Source organism: Rhinopithecus bieti, unplaced genomic scaffold (genome assembly GCF_001698545.2).
Source record: "Rhinopithecus bieti isolate Rb0 unplaced genomic scaffold, ASM169854v2 scaffold_10351, whole genome shotgun sequence".
Taxonomy (NCBI): Eukaryota; Metazoa; Chordata; class Mammalia; order Primates; family Cercopithecidae; genus Rhinopithecus; species Rhinopithecus bieti.
In genome coordinates this window covers 1322523-1339690 of record NW_016806805.1, presented here as the reverse complement: position 1 = coordinate 1339690, position 17168 = coordinate 1322523, and the positions used below count along the sequence as shown (strand labels likewise).

General features: G+C 37.7%; 1 protein-coding gene across 1 annotated transcript in view; it reads right to left on the bottom strand.

Moving 5' to 3' along the window:
* REEP3 (receptor accessory protein 3) overlaps positions 1–4842 on the bottom strand; it is a 76944-nt gene extending 72102 nt beyond the window's left edge. Inside the window, exon 1 of the mRNA XM_017877578.1 lies at positions 4793–4842. Within this exon, the coding sequence (XP_017733067.1) occupies positions 4793–4827 (35 nt within the window). The 5' untranslated portion in view covers positions 4828–4842. The remainder of the gene's footprint in view (positions 1–4792) is intronic.
* Between the last annotated feature and the right edge of the window lie 12326 nt (positions 4843–17168).

Here is a 17168-nt window from a genome sequence, read left to right as displayed (position 1 = left end):
CTCCCCCCACCTCTCTCGACAGGAGTCTCGCTCTGCGGCCCAGGCTGGAGTGTAGTGCCGCAATCTCGGCTCACTGCAAGCTCCGCCTCTTGGGTTCACGCCATTCTCCTGCCTCAGCCTCCCGAGTAGCTGGGACCACGGCTGCGCGCCACCACGCCCAGCTAATTTTTGTGTTTTTTCTTTTTTGTATTTTTAGTAAACACGGGGTTTCACCGTGTTAGTCAGAATGGTCTCGATCTCCTGACCTCGTGATCCGCCCGCCTCGGCTTCCCAAAGTGCTGGGATTACAGGCATGAGCCACCGTGTCCCGCCCCAATGTTATATTTCTTAAGTGGTATTTGTCTTGTGACTATATAAAATAATGCCTTATTTAGGAGATATAATAAGACAGAAATGCCATAATGTTGGCCACTTACTCCTTTAAAATAAAATTTTAATTTTAGAATAGTTCTGCAGAAAAATTGTGAAGATAGTACAGATCCCATAAACCCCACACCCAATTTCTCTTATTCTTAAAATTTTACTCTGGTATGATACATTTGCCACAATTAAAAAACTAATAATAATATATCATTATTAATTGAAGTCCATACTTTATTCAAATTTGCCTGGTTTTTCCTAAGGTCTCATTTCTTTTCCAGGATCCCATCTGGGATCCCATCCATTTACCATATTATGTTTACTCATTATGTTTCCCCAGGCTCCTCACAAAGTTTCTCAGGCCTGACTTTTGATAACCATGATAGTTTTGAGGAGTGCTACTGAAGTATTTTTTAGAATGTCCCTCAATTAGGGATATTTGTCTGAAATTTTTCTCTAGACTCAGGACATGGGTTTTTGGGAGAAATATCATGAAGATGATGTGTCATCTTCGTGATACCCTCTTTTTCTCATGTGAAAAACACAAGAAATATCGTATTTCATTATATATCAAGACGTATATAGTATCAACATATCACTGATGATGAACTGGATCACCTGGCTGAGGTAGTACATGTTAGGTAAAGTCACTGATGCACCTCCCCAGATTTACATACCACATTTTTTTGGCAGGAAGTCACTTATGTACAGCCTATACTTAAGGAGTGGGGAGTGATGCTCCATTTCCTTGAGGGCGGAGTATCTACATAAATTACATGGATTCCTTTGCAGGAGAGATTTACCTATTCTCCTGTATTCATTTATTTATGTGAGTATGGACTCATGATATTTATTTTATGCTTTGGGTGGTATAATCCAATACTACTTTATTTTGCTGCTCAAATTGTTGCAGATCTCCTTGGTCATTGGGATCTTTCTCAATTGGCTCCTGTGTCCCTATGACACACCTACATTGGTTTTATTTTGTTTGAGCACTTCTTTACTTTCTGGCGCTACAAGATGTTGCAGGCTCATCATGTGTTATTTCCTGCTCATTCCTAGAATCAACATGTCTCTAAAGAGCCATTATTCCTTATGTTGGAAAATGGTATTTGAAACCAAGATCTGGACACTAGCTGTTCTTGTGCTACTGGAGTGTTGCTGATTCTAACATCAGTTTTATATGTTAATTGTCTGTTTTATATGTTGTTATTTTTATAGATTGTTACCTTTTGATTTTGTTTATAAATTTTGCTGAAGTGTAAATATTGTATATTTGTGAACCTTTATATTAAATAACTTTGCATTGATTTTCCTACATTGAGAGCAAGCAAATACCTGTATATTTTTAGTTCATTTATAGCTTATTTATTTTCTTTTGATGGAGAGGACAGTAGATACTACCCGAGGTCCTTACCCCTCACATCCTTATCCTTCCTTAACCTGTAGCTCTAGGTTTGTGGCTTATTGGGCCCGAGGAGGAATACCAACTCTTCCTCTGTTGGGGATTCGATCCTTACCAAATCTCTGCCATCCTTAACAATACTACCTTGTGAATGCTACCTTACCAGAAGTGCCAACTCCTAGACTCTGGATATGGGATTTCTAGCTGTGCCACAGTGCTTGGGGCTTTTCAATTTAACTTATCCCCACCCCTACCTAAACTCAGACATTTAGAGACTTCTAAGAAAAGAATTAACCTTAAGAACTGAGTTGTAAATAAGAATTCCCAGGTCTGCTGTGTGTCCACCCACACTGCTGACACTAGATATAATCCCACAGTTAGCCATCTAGTTATATTTGATATATTCAAGCTAATTATTATAATTCACTTTGTAATTCCCTTTAGAACTTGGATACAATCAAAGTATTAATTTCCATATTCCCAAACAATCTAGTACATCAGATTTACATCCAACATAAGACTCTTCACTTCTGTCACTGGATGGAGTTTTGATACCTCCTTCCAGTGGTATAATATTTCTCCTATCTGTAACCCAGTCCTGGTGGTTCTCCCTTGGTGAGAATATATGCATCCATCCTCTTGTTTTACTTTCAAACTCGTGGCCAATAACACATTTGGGCTCATGCCATCTCATCGGATTTACCGAACAGTTTCCCAAAACATTCCTCTGTGTCTACTGTCAGATCAGTCTTTCTAATACACCTGCAGCACTGCCTCACTTAAAGACTTCACAAGTGGGCCTCCTCACCCCTTGCTGGCCAGCCCCCTGTGGGAATGCATCAGAATATAATTTGAAAAGCACTGCCTTATATAAACCATCTGTTCCAACATGGTTTCCTCAATATGCCTCTTGTATTTCAACTTCAATCCTGGATTATGATTCTTAGCTGGAATGCCTCCTTCCCTCCTCATCTTTCCTCTTCCCCACATGGATCATTCTAGCTTCCTCCCCTTTCTTATCTGTAACCTAACATTCCAACAATGAGAAACATTTACTTAACTGGTCAATTCCAGTAAACATATATGGTGGTTTCAGAATTGCTAACCATACACATTCATGGTATACAACTTTATCAACTACAGTAGTATCATGTACGGGTCTTTTTGAGTTTAGTCTTACAGATTCCAATCATTTCCAAAGTTACTTAGATCAGTAGCTTTTCTCTCTATTCCCTTTGACAATGTCACCCAAACTGGAGTGCAGTGGTGTCATCATAGCTTATTGCGGCCTCAAAATCTGGGCTCAAGGGATCCTCCTGCCTCAGCCTCCTGAGCAGCTAGGATGACAGGCGAGCGCCACCATGGCTAGCTAACTTTTAACATTTTTGTAAAGATGGGGTCTCACTATGTTGTCTGGGCTGGTTTCCAACTCCTGGGCTCAAGTCATCCACCAGCCTTGGCCTCCGAAAGTGTTGGGATTACAGGCGTGAGCCACCACACCTGGCTGTTCTTTCTTTTATCTCTCTCCCCACTCCACACCCCTGCCTTCTATGGGATAAATGAGGCATAGTTTTTTACTTCTTTGGTTTCTAGCTTTATGCTATTAGACTACCTACACTGGGTCGGTCCTTGGTGTTGCTTTTTGCCCCACATGCCCCATGAGAACATGAAAACCAAAATGTCAGGGTCATCAGGTTTCAGGAAATGTCCTTAGGTGAAAGGTGGCTTTAGCGCTCTGTTTACCTTTCTTGGCCTTCGGTCTCTGAGTAAGTGTACTTTTTAATAAACTCAATGGTGCATTAAAACAAAACAAAAAAACAACTCAAAAGGCACTTATTTTGACTCTTACAAGAAATCACCATCAAACATTTCCAGTTCTGAGAACTTACATGTAACAGTAGTATATTTTTTATACAATATTCATTGGTTCTAAAGTTTTTGGTTGACCATGTAATCAAGTAGTATTTGATTCTCATTTTGTTTATACAAAAACTCGTGGTCTGAATGGCTTCCCTGACTGGTGCACTGAAAAAGTGTAATTAAATAAATATTTTAGCTAGCATTTTTTTTTTCAATGGGAGGGCCCATCGCAGTTACATTTTCTTTAATTTTGCTGCAAATAAACCCCTAAAACCTGTTCTTTAAATTTTCAGCAGCTTTGTTCTAAAAAAGGACAATCAGGCCGGGCGCGATGGCTCAAGCCTGTAATCCCAGCACTTTGGGAGGCCGAGACGGGCGGATCATGAGGTCAGGAGATCGAGACCATCCTGGCTAACCCGGTGAAACCCCGTCTCTACTAAAAAAATACACACACAAAAAAACTAGCCGGGCGAGGTGGCGGGCGCCTGTAGTCCCAGCTAGTCGGGAGGCTGAGGCAGGAGAATGGTGTAAACCCGGGAGGAGGAGCTTGCAGTGAGCTGAGATCCAGCCACTGCACTCCAGCCCAGGCGACAGAGCAAGACTCCATCTCAAAAAAAAAAAAAAGGACAATCAGAAATATCCATAAGGTAAAAGAAAATCAGTTTCTCATTAGGCATTTCTGGGAACAGAGGAAATAAAACAGAGGTATAGGAGTTCCCTATACTTGATGTGAATTATGTAAATTAATCACCTAAACTACTGCTTATGCAGGGGAGTGTCTAATGTTCTTTGATGCTGATGGTAAAAAGGCTTTTCTTTAAATGGTAATTGCATGTTCAAGAATAGATATTTTTTCTCTTTAAATGTACCATAGTTCAATTTTTAGGCCAAATTTGAACAATCTCAATTTCTATTCAATTCTAAAGATTTAATAGTACAAAACAAAAACTCAGGAAGCTCTAATTCTTTCCCCAAAGATATATAAAGAGAATGGAAATGTGGTTCAGCATTACATAATGTTGCCACCCACTCCAGAAACAGAAATGAGTGCCTAGCAACAGTAAAGGGTCATCTCAGGAGAGTGCAGATTGCTCATTGGAGCATTCTAAACACAGATGCTTTTCTATCCTTATCACTTCCAGTCCCCGCTGAACACAGGCTGGTTACCTTGGATCCCAGTGCCATCTCATGAAAATCTTCATCTTATAACAATCAATAAGTGACACTCAGGGCAGCCTCTACCTTTAGGTTACATCCTTGGGAAAAAAGTCAAAATAGATTTTGAAACATTAGAAGAAAATAGGCATTCTTTGTACAGAATTGTCTCAGTGTCCTTCTTCCCTGGTGATATTTATTTTAAAACATGAGTTGTTAGTTTTCGTAGTGGTATTTTTCTGACCTCATTCTCCATTCCACAGGTTTTAGCTGCAAGGCTGAGGCATCCAATTTTTAATAAAGAGGTCATGCATGAGCGTGAGTGTGCCCAATATTATTTGATGCATATGGTAGAAGAGCTTTTCTTAAAATAGTAATCTCATCTTCAAGAATAAATTTTTATTCTCTTTAAATGTACAACCATTCACATTTTAGGCTAAATTTGAACAATCTTGATTTCTATGCAATCCTAAAGGTGTGGTGGTACAAATAAAGGCCCAGGAAACTAGTTCTTTCCCCAAAGATATAAAAAGAGGATAGAAATGTGGTCTAGCATTACATAATGTTGCCACCACTCCAGAAAAAGAAGTGAGAGCACCTTTTCCTATGTTTCTTGGCTATTTGTATGCACCCCACCCCTTTTTGGGTGTGAAGCATCTTGTCCATTTTTCTTTCTATATTTTGAATATGAGCCATTTCTTGCACTTACATGTTATTTTCTCCCATTCTGGCTTCTTTTTTCACTCTCAATGGTGTCTTTGATGAAGAGAAGTGCTTAATTTTAGTGTTTTCCAATTTGTCATTATCAGTCTTTTCCTTTATGATTAATGCTTTTCTGTGTCATGTTTAAGGTTGTTTTTGGTTATCTTAAAGTCGTGAAGAATTGGCCGGGTGTGGTGACTCTTGCCTGTAATCCCCGCACTTTGGGAGGCCGAGGTGGGCGGGTCACGAGGTCAGGAGTTTGAGACCAGCCTGGCCAACAATGGTGAAACCCTGCCTCTACCAAAAATACAAAAATTAGCTAGGCGTGGTGGTGGGAGCCTGTAATCCCAGCTACTTGGGAGGCTGACGCAGAAGAATCACTTGAAACTGGGAGGCGGACGTGGCAGTGAGCTGAGATCGCACCACTGCACTCCAGCCTGGGTGAAAGAGCAAAACTCTTTCTCAAAAAAAAAAAAAAAAAAAAGGCATGAAGAAATTTTCTATATTATGTTTGAGAAGTTTTACTGTTTTAGTTTTATCTGTGATCTGATTAGAATTTATTTTTTGTGTTTGGTCTGAGATAGGTGACTATGATTCTGCAAGTGATGGATATCCAATTGACACACAATCATAATTGCGAACAGCAATCTTCCCCCAATGCTATGTAGTGCTACCTTTGTGATAAGACAAATGACTGTATATGACTGTATATATATGGGTCACTTTCTAGACTCTATGTTTTTTATTGATCTATGTGTCCATCCTTGACCCAATACCATGTTGTAATTACTGTAGTTTTATAATACATCTTGATATAAGTAACTTATCCCACTACTAATACCTGTATGGCATCCCAGAATTTTGTTCTTTGCTCTTCTACTTCAAGATTGTCTTGACTATTCTTGGCCCTCTGCATTTCCATATACATTTTATAAATAACTTGTCCATTTTCTTCTCTTCTCTAGGTATACTTACTCCCAACTTCATGAACTCATGAGGTTTCTTCACTTTGAATATTCACAGCCAATCTGTCAAACAATCTTATGGGTTCTATCTTTAAAATGAATCTAGCATCTGACCACTGCTACCAGCCTGGTCCAAGTCACCACCCACTACTCACCACTACTCGCTGGTTTATTAATATAGCCTCTTAACTGGTTTCCAAGCTTCCATCTTTGCTTTGATACAGGCTGTTCTCCATAGTAGAGCTTTTAAAACATAAAATCTGATAAATGTCACTTCTCTGCTCAGAACACTCCAACAGCTTCCCATCTCACTCAGAGTCAGTTCCAGTGTCTTTAAAAACGGCTTGCACCTCTGGTCACACTACTCTGCTCCAGCCACAATGACCTCCATGTGATAAGTACAGACCTGTCTTAGGGTTTACACTAGGTTGGCTTCCTTCCTGGGATGCTCTTCCCCAGAATCTGTGTGGCTAATGTCTTCACCTTTAATTCTCTGTTCAAATATCCAGTTCTCAGAAGCTTTCCCCAACGACCTTATTTAAAATTGCAAGTTACCCCCGAGACTAAATGAAAATTTGATTCCAAACAAAATGTTTTACCTTCAACAGAAATGTAACACCATAAAATTGAGGCCGGGCGCAGTGGCTCATGCCTGTAATCCCAGAACTTTGGGAGGCCAAGGTGGGCAGATCACGAGGTCAGGAGTTCAAGACCTGCCTGGCCAATATGGTGAAACCCTGTCTCTACTAAAAATACAAAAATTAACTGGGTGTGGTGGCTCATGCCTATAGTCCCAGCTACTCGGGAGGCTGAGGCAGAAGAATCACTTGAACCCAGGAGGCAGAGGTTGCAGTGAACTGAGATCATGCCACTGCACTCCAGCCTGGGCAACAGAGCAAGACTCCATCTCAAAAAAAAAAAAAAAAAAAAGAAGTTGGCCGGGCGCAGTGGCTCATGCCTGTAATCCCAGGACTTTGGGAGGCCGAGGCAGGTGGATCATAAGGTCAAGAGATCGAGACCATCCTGGCCAACATAGTGAAACCCTGTCTCTATTAAAAATGCAAAAATTAGCTGGGCGTGGTGGCGGGTGCCTGTAGCACCACCGAGGCTGAGGCAGAACAATTGCTTGAACCCGGGAGGCGGAGATTGCAGTGAGCCGAGACCGTACCACTGTACTCCAGCCTGGTGACAGTGAGATTCCATCAAAAAAAAAAAGAAAAGAAAAGAAAAGAAGTTCAAGTGTTCTATAATGCTGTAGGATGACTATAGTTAACAGTAATATACAGTTTCAAATAGGTAGAACTAAAATATTGAATATTCCCAGCACAAAGAAATGGTAAACATTTGAGATGATGGGTATGCTAATTACATTAATCTGTTCACTCTGTGTTACATGTATTAAAAAATAAAAATATATTATGTAAATTTTAAAATTAAATTTAAAACAAAGAAACAAGTATCCATAATCACCACAAACAATTTAAAAGCAAAGTTTTCATTTGCTTCAAATAGCTAATTCTGTCTTCTCTGTATTTATTAAAAAATAAGATAGCCACAGAAATTAATCTAACCACAATAAATACCACGGAGTCGCAGACAATAACTTTTTTTGCTGGTCATAGAAACCACTGTTCCTTTGTTTTTTATTTTTCATTTTTAATGTATGAAGAAGAGCTATATAAATCAAATAGTCTTTGCTTTGGTGACATTTAATCCCTAACGCATATAGTTACGAGAGAACTGGGTCATTGTCTCAAAATCTTAACATAGGATATTTTTTTCCAATAGCAGTGTTACCAAATGTTACTTTAAAAACTTACTACATATTATCCATACTAGAAAATATCTGTAATATATGTACAAGTTATGAAGTCTAACAACAAAATGAACACATGCGAACCCAGTATCCAAATTAAAATGAAAGCAATGCCCTAACATCCCATCTACTTCTCTGTGTCTTCCTTATCTAAAGTGCTCTGTTCACCCTTTCCCCAACAACACACTTGCTGTTGTTTAAGCTCATCGTTCCTTCTCCAAACCTTTTCTTCCTCTCATGTTCGACACCTCCCACTCAAAGATCCAAGCCAGAAATCTGAAATTCCTTCCTCCTCCTCACACCCAATCATCAAGTTTTGTCAAATTCTCCCACCTCCCCTAAATCTCTTTCATATCTGTTTCCATGTCCCAAATACTTACTTCAGCCTTAATTCTGATCTTTCTTATTTTTCATGGGAACTGTCTGCCCTCATTCACTTTCCTTACACCCTCTGTTATATCAATCATCACTTAAAATATTTCAACAACCTTTCCTTGCTTTCTCATTAAAGAAAAATCCCCTCGTCAGGCTATGCAGGTTAGACCAAATTGATTTAACTCCTCTGACTTCTCCAATTTTATCTTTTGCATCTCTGTGCTCTATTGATATTGAACTGCTTGATTTCTGAAAAGAGTCATATTATTTTTCTCTGCCTTGGCATATTTTATTCCCTCCGACTGGGGACTTTTCACGAGGAAGATAATTTCAAAGATGAAATTGAAAGGTCATTTTCTCTTGGAAAATATCTTTGCCTCCTCTAGGTGAGGTACCCTTTCTCCATGTTCTCATAACATTTTGTACATACTTGAAGTAGCAGTGTGACTTTGGGCAAGTTGTTAACCTTTCTGTGTCTGTTTGCTTTTCTGTAAAAACGTAACAATAATAGTACGCATCTTTCTGTGAACATTAAATGTGTTAAAACCATATAATAATGCCAGGCACATGGTACACATTTCACAAGTATTAGTAGTATTATTGTCATCAGACAATATTATGTTCACTGACTTTCCCATTTGTGGTCTTTCTGTTGAGTATTCCTTTAAAACGGAAACTGTGCCATGCTTAGCTCTGCATCCCCGGGCTTGATACGTAGCTAAGTATTCGATAAATATTTGCAGAAAGAAAAAAAGAAAAAAAAAATCCCTTTCTTTAGTGTGGATAGGAAGGCAGAACTGAATCTTTTGTACACACAATTTACCTAAATTGAGACTAGAAAATGAAAATGCGACAAAAGAAATGGACAAACTGTTGAATATTCTGACAGTTCTTTGACTTTCTTTTATGGTTTTAAAACAGAATAGCGAAACCTTGTCTCCAAAAAAAAAAAAAAAAAAAAAAATTGTGGGGCATGGTGGTGCATGTCTGTGATCCCAGCTACTCGGCAGTTTGAGTCAGAAGGATGGCTTGAGCCCAGGAGATGGTGGCTGTAGTGAGTCATGACTGTGCCACTGTACTTTAGCCTGGGCAACACAGCGAGACCTCCGTGTCATAAAATAAATAAATAATTCCAAACAATACAAGTTTTCCATGTTATTAAAACATGAGAAAGATTAAAGAAAGTCAATGTAGAACAGAATTTTCATGTGAACAGATTTGTGAGAAATAATAAAATGATTATTATTTTAAGCCACTAAGCTATGGGGTGGTTTGTTACACGGCAATAGATAACTGAAAGCAGCAAGGAACTCCAGGTGGCCTTGGTGGTAGTGAGCACAGACTCCTGAGTTCATGGAAAGCCAGGGGTGAATCATTACTGCTGGATGAATGGCTGGGGAGGAGCACTGGGGTATAATAAAACATAGAGAAACGTGGCAGCAATATGGCACGAGGAGTAGCCAGAGAACAGAACTGCAGGGCTGCAGGATGCTACTATGATGATACTTGTGGCATCCTGTACCTTGAACGTGCCCAGACAGACATAGTAAAGAGCTGAGGTCTTACCTAAGTTAGACATGTTAGAATTATTAATCTATTAGACTTAGGGTCAAACTGTTAAAGTCACCTTACTTAAGGTCCACAAATTGGTATCCACATGATGTTAAGATGTGAAAAAACTCCAAAATATAAAAATTCCAGAAGTTTATTTTTCATCATATTTCATTTCTTTATAATTCTAATAATGTTCTTACAAAAGGGTTGCAAGTCTGAAATACTGATTGGTGCCTTGCTGTAATGCAAACTGACTGTTTTAAAGGAACAAGGAGTGATCATATAATGCTGTATTTGTATACTTAATACAGAATTTATATAGATAATATACTTCTTTGTAGATAATACAGTTCTTTGTATCATAAGGCTATAAAGGACATTTATACAGAATATCACATTTGTGCCTTTCAGCAATGTCTGTGAGTTAATCAAGAACAGATGTGTTCTCATTTTAGAGATACAGTAAAGTCATACAACTACTTAGAATTAGTGATGTTGGGCGGGCGTGGTGGCTCACGCCTGTAATCCCAGCACTTTGGGAGACAGAGGCAGGTGGATCACCTGAGCTCTGGGGTTCGAGACCAGCCGGCCGACATGGTGAAACTATGTCTCTACTAAAAATACAAAAATTAGCCAAGCACGGTGGGTGTGCCTGTAATTCCAGCTACTAGAGGGGCTGAGGCAGGAGGATCGCTTGACCCCGGGAGATGGAGGTTGCAGTGAGCTGAAATCATGCCACTGCACCCCAGCCTGGGCAACAGGTTCTGTTTCAAAAAAAAACAAAACAAAACAAAAGAAGTAGTGATGTCATTTACACTAACTCTAATTAGGATAATGATGTGTTTTGCATTTTATGAAGCTCTAAATTCTGTAAACTAGAATATAACACAGAAATATTAGTAAGTTTTACCTTATGCATAAAAATGGAAATAATGTGAATTCTAAAAGTTGTTATAATTTCATAAAATCAATTTCAAAGTTGGCTGGAAGAAGGAATTGAATACTGCTTTCATCCCATTGCTATGGGCAGTGCCACTTTAACTGGAAAAAAGAAATATCGCTTATCCTTTGCTGAGATATCTTTATTATCAGATCTTGAAGAATTTCAACTGCACGTAAAATGCTACTGGCTGACCTTTAAATAACAAAGTACTCAGTTATTTCCTTAATATAACTGGAGAGTTTATTAACCTTAAAAAAAAACTCTGGATAGAGTAAGTATGTTAGAACAAAGGTCATCAATTTCTGTTCAGTGAATTGTATACTGGTAGATGGTTATACTTCTGTAGCTAATAAACACTGCTTATTTGGGTTTAAATGCTACCACTTTGTTTTTGTCCTAATATAGAATAGATGGAAACTTTATTCTTTTGTACTGTCTCATTTTCATCTGATTGTTCAAGAAAAATGAATTGTACCTAGTAAGCAAATTCTAGGGTTCTGTGGAAAATTTAGAATTATATGAACTATCTGAAAAGAGTCAATCACACTTCTCTCCTCCTAAAAATAACTTTTAAGGGTTAAAGTCATATGGTTAGACACATGCTAATATTTCAGCTTGTTTTGTACACATACGCCATTCTACGGCCAGCACTTAAAGATTTTAATCATGGTTGGTATGAAAAGTTGCGACTATAAAATAAAGGTACTGATAATTCTGAGGGAAGATGAATTAGAACTAGTCTTCAATTTAAATTATTTTATTTATTTAAAAAATAACATGTTTTATGGCTTAAAATAAATGCTTTTAATAGAAATGATTCATATTTATTATAGAAACACTATCAGAAAGAATAAAGAAATCTAAAACTCTCCCCTAGATCCACTGCCCAGAAATAGTCAATGATAACATTTCATTATCTAATTTCATATTATTAGTAGAGAAAGAAGATTGATAGATTACATAGAAATGGGATCTTAAAAATATATGTCACTTAAAATAATAATACTTAAGCTGGGCATGGTGGTGTATGCCTGTTGTCTCAGCACTTTGGGAGGCTGAGGTGGGAGGATGGCTTGAGACCAGGAGTTTGCCATCGGCCTAGGAGACAGAGTGAGACCTTATCTATTTAAAAAAACAAAACAAAACAAAAAACCTTTAAATTACATTTTGCTTAAATTTAACAGATGATAAGTAAAACTGAAGGAATAAATAAATTATACTTAATCAGTAAAAATGTCAGGGTCTAACATAATCTTTTAAGAAAAGGATTATGAAAGGTTGGTGTTCTAACTCTGAACAGCATCTGTCTTTCTGCTATGGAAGATAAAATTTGCCCTCAAGCATCCTTCCTCCCTTCTCCCTTCCCCCTCTTCTCCAGATTTTTATTACATATTATTTTTTAACCAAGATGTAGAACATATTCTAGTTTACAGTCTTAATACTATGGATACATTAAAAGGCATGAAATGATTTCAATTAAAAACAAACATAAAGCTCCACACTGACAAATTTTACAAATGATCTTTTCAAGGCAGCTTAAATGTGTACTGCTACAAATGTGCTGTACAGCCATCTCACAAATATGTTATTTTGCTGTTTGCTAGACTTTGTTCTCATACTAACTGGAAATATAAAATGCATTTCCAAGTTGAATTTCATGAGGTACTGTAGGGAATGCTGCAATAAAATCCAGACAGTCCATCTATTACATTCTTTTCTCCTAATACTTCTGTAATTCAATCTTAGAAGACCAATCAAGTTTGTCTGGAAAGATCACTTCCTTATAGGCCACTAATGTTGCTTATTGTTAAGCTTCAGATAATTTTTAGATACTCAAATTTTCTTGTTTTAATATTATCAAGTCACTGAAAATCGAACTGAGAATATTTTACAATTTTTGTTGCCTTGTTTTAAAATGGTAACAATATTTGGCAGCTCAGCTCTGTGACTGTTTCCTGACACTACACTATTTCTCAAAAAATCATCACCAGGTTTTCTCTCATATCCTCTAGTGTAATGTTTTTCAACCCAATCACCTGGGGAATTTTTTTTTAGCAAAAAAGCATGTCCAGGTGCCATCCCAGATCAATTAAATCAGAATCTTTGGCAGTGAAGTCTGAGAAAGGATTTTTAAAGCTTTTAAATATTGTATAATACTTTGTAAGATCTAATTCTAAATGAAGAACCCAAAGCATCTCTATGACAATGGATAGTCTTAATTTATCATGTGTTCAGTAACAGTGAATATAATTTTAACATTTTTTTTAAAGAGATGGGGTCTTGCTATGTTGCCCAGGCTGATCTCGAACTGCTAGGCTCAAGAAAGCCTCCCGCCTCAGCCTCCCAAGTAGCTGGGACCATAGGTACACACCACTGTACCTGGATTCTTAAGATTTTCTAAGAGCTTAAAGTTACATGAAAAATATATGGTCTATCAACCATGTTTCTCAAATTAAATGACAGCATCAATTTTCAACATTGGTAAAGCTATAAAACTGCTCTTCTGGCTCAAAGCTGTAATTTTAAATTACCCTATCTTACAAAATTCAAAGGGTCAATATGGTTAGAAAATTTTGCCTGTTTATCAGAAAGTTTTAGGACTGGCTTGAGAGATTAAATGTTAGTAAAACATAAGACCCTTATAAACCTATAGTAAAACAAGAACCTGGTTAGGACTAAAAGAAGTAAATGGTCACTGATTTCAGGGCCCATTTGTAAACTAGCATTCTTCATACAAAAAAAAGTGTTATTTAACCTAAAGTTGGCAATCTGTTGGTATTTCTGGGCAACTGTAGGAGTGCAGCACAGGTACAGATAATTTTTCACGTGAAATCTAGTAAATTTAGTTACTTTGAATTCTTGAACTAGAAATCTTTATGAACAGATCTGCAAATCTACTAGTTAATGTCTCACGATTATGTTCTTGAGGGGCAGTGAGGCTGTGAATGTCCTCTACTGATCAAGTGAGTACAGCACATGGAATGACAAGGAAGCAAGGGGACAGTCTCACAGGCCAAATAAATCCTGGCTAACAGTAGGTGACAGATGTCTTAGCCAGATCACCCCCACAGCAATGGTGACCACATGGAAAACACACATGGAAAACTCATCATTTAATAATGTTCATTTTCCTCTTTTTTTTTTTTTTTTTGAGATGGAGTCTCGCTCTGTCGCCCAGGCTGGAGTGCTGTGGCTTGATCTTGGCTCACTGCAACCTCTGCCTCCTGGGTTCAAGAGATTCTCCTGTCTCAGCCTCCCAAGTAGCTGGGATTACAGGCATGTGCCATCACACCCAGCCAATTTTTGCATTTTTAGTAGAGACTGGGTTTTCCCATGTTGGCCAGGCTGATCTCGAACTCCTGACCTCAGGTGTTCCACCCACCTTGGCCTCCCAAAGTGCCAGGATTACAGGTGTGAGCCACTGCACTCGGCCCATTTTCCTCATCTTATATAAATGACAGTCTGTGGGCATAAAGAATCAGAGCTACACATCAAGTATAAAATGTTAATATTAGATGTTATCTCCCACCGATAGGTTTAGAACCATCTAGATTCTGGGCTAATGTTATTTTCTTTCTAATTGTGGGTAATTGCTCTGAAACAGAACTCAAAAATTTAAATTACTCTTACGTACGTATTACGGAGTTTCAAGCAATGTGACATTTTTGATCAGCTAAACTAACAAAATAAGCAAGAAATATCATTAAAAATATGAAGCAGAAGCTGTTGAGTGAAGAATATTATTCTACATTTCAATATCAACACTATCTCTTAGGCCTGTCTTAAACTGGAAGGAGCTATAGTGCAGGCACATTAATTTACACATTTTTTAGACATTGAATTTCTTTTTATAGCAATATCCCATATATCAAATGAATAGACAAGAAAACAACTGTTACCTGAATAGACAAAAAAATCAGTGGTGGTGGGGGAGGCGGGAAGAAAGCTTTTAAGTGGCTATCTATGTATGTACTTTCCGAACCTCAAAAATCCCTTGGGTAAATAAGAAATTGGACATTCTTCTTTGGATTCATACCAGCTTTGAGAAAAAGAAAGGACAAGAGACAGCCTGCCTGGCGATTTTATAGAGGTTCTGGCCTTCTGTTCACATACTCATCATGACAGGTGCAGCCCCTTCCCTGACTCCATCTGTGGCCTGGCTCAGCACTGAAACTGGCCTCTACACCAGCAAGAAGCATATGGGCTGGGACAGGATCAGCCTCTCCTTTCCGTTGCTATCTGCTCCCTGCTTGTCTAAGCTTGCCCCTTTAGTTACTGTAGATATCTTGGTCCTGACTCACTGCAAGTGTGAAACATGTTTTTAATGTAATCACTGATTAAAGGAAAATAATATATGACACACACTTCTAAGTTATGAAGCATAGTAAAATGAGCCCAGTGAATTCGGTATCCAACTTAAGAAGCAGAGTACCAATTACCATTGTTCCAGATCCCTTTCCTCTCCCAGACTCCCAGAGCTAACCCCTATCCTAAAATTTATCATTATTGTCTTTTCCGAAAAATAGACTTGCCAAATACATATGTGTATATATACATTACTAAAGTACACATTGTTCAGTTTTGCCTATGATAGGGCCTTTAAAATGCTTTCATACCAAGGAGGTAATCATATCTGGCTTGCTTTTTTTTTTTTTTTTTTTTTAAAAAAAAACACACACTATAACTTTCCTAATGGTCGTCTAAGTTGAGGCTTCTAAGTGGTAGTTCCTGTTGTATAATATTCCCTTTTGTACATAAACCAATGTTTACTTACCAATTCTTCTGTCCGCGTAAACTATTATTTTTCATAGACTTTTGCTTTAAGAATTTTCCTATAAATATCCTTGCAAATGTCTCTTGATGCATATGCCAACTTTCTTTGATGGTACATAGCTAGTTGTGGAATTGCTGGGTTATAGGGTATGTGAATGATTAACACTGTAAGTTAAGGCCAAATTGTTTTCCAAAGCAGTTCCAGCATCTTACTCTCCTACTGGCATCATGAAAAGAATCCTGTTGCTCTACACATCTTTGCCAACACTTGGTATTTTCAGACTTCTTAATTTTTGCAATCTAGTAAGTGTGAAATGGAATTTCAATGTGGTTATAATTTACATTTTCTTGAAAACTAATGAGTTTTGTCTATCTTTTTATATGTCTAGTTGCCATTGACTTCCTCTTCTATGAGATACCAGTTCATTTGTCCACTTTTCTTTTTAGGTTATCTTTTTTTCTTACTGATTTTAAAGAATTCTTTTTCTCTTCTGATTATTATACTTTGTTAGTTATCTAACTATTGACAGTATGTAATATGTAACTATTGACAGTTTTTACTCTCATTGGACAACAATTCTAGTGCTGGCTTCTCCCATTGCACCCTCCTTCCTTGCCCCAAGTTAGAAAGGAATTGAGAAAGCAGCAATATGAGTTTCTAATTAGCTTTTAAAATTCTATATCCTGAGGATATTTTAAATAATTCAGATACTTTTCACACAGACAGAGATAAAATTTTTATCAGGAATGGTGCATCTAATGGAAATGGACATTCAACCACCATTGTGGACAATGTAAACTGAATCTCGATAGGGTGGTATGTGAGTGTACACATTTGATGAAACACATAGAAATTATTGTATATAAATTCTATCTCAACAAGGAGGACTTAAAATAACAGGTGTAAATTATAGCACATTAGGGTCTATGTCCGGAGCTAGACTGCCATATAGCTTTGCTACTTGGCAGCTGTGTGACCACTTTGGGCAAGTTATTTCACATTTCTAAGCCTGAGGTTTCTCATTGGTGAAATGAACATAACAGCAGTACCTGTATCATGAACATGGTTGTGAGACAGAAACAAATTAGTTTGAAACTGCTTAGAATAATGCTAGACGCAGAATGAGCATCGGATACATGGTAGGCTATAAAACATGTAGACAAACGTATCTGTTGCTTCCTCTATGGTTTGTTGTAGGGTCTGAAAAATTCTTCTCTAACAAATTGTGATATTCTCTTTTTTTTTTTTTTTTTTTTTTT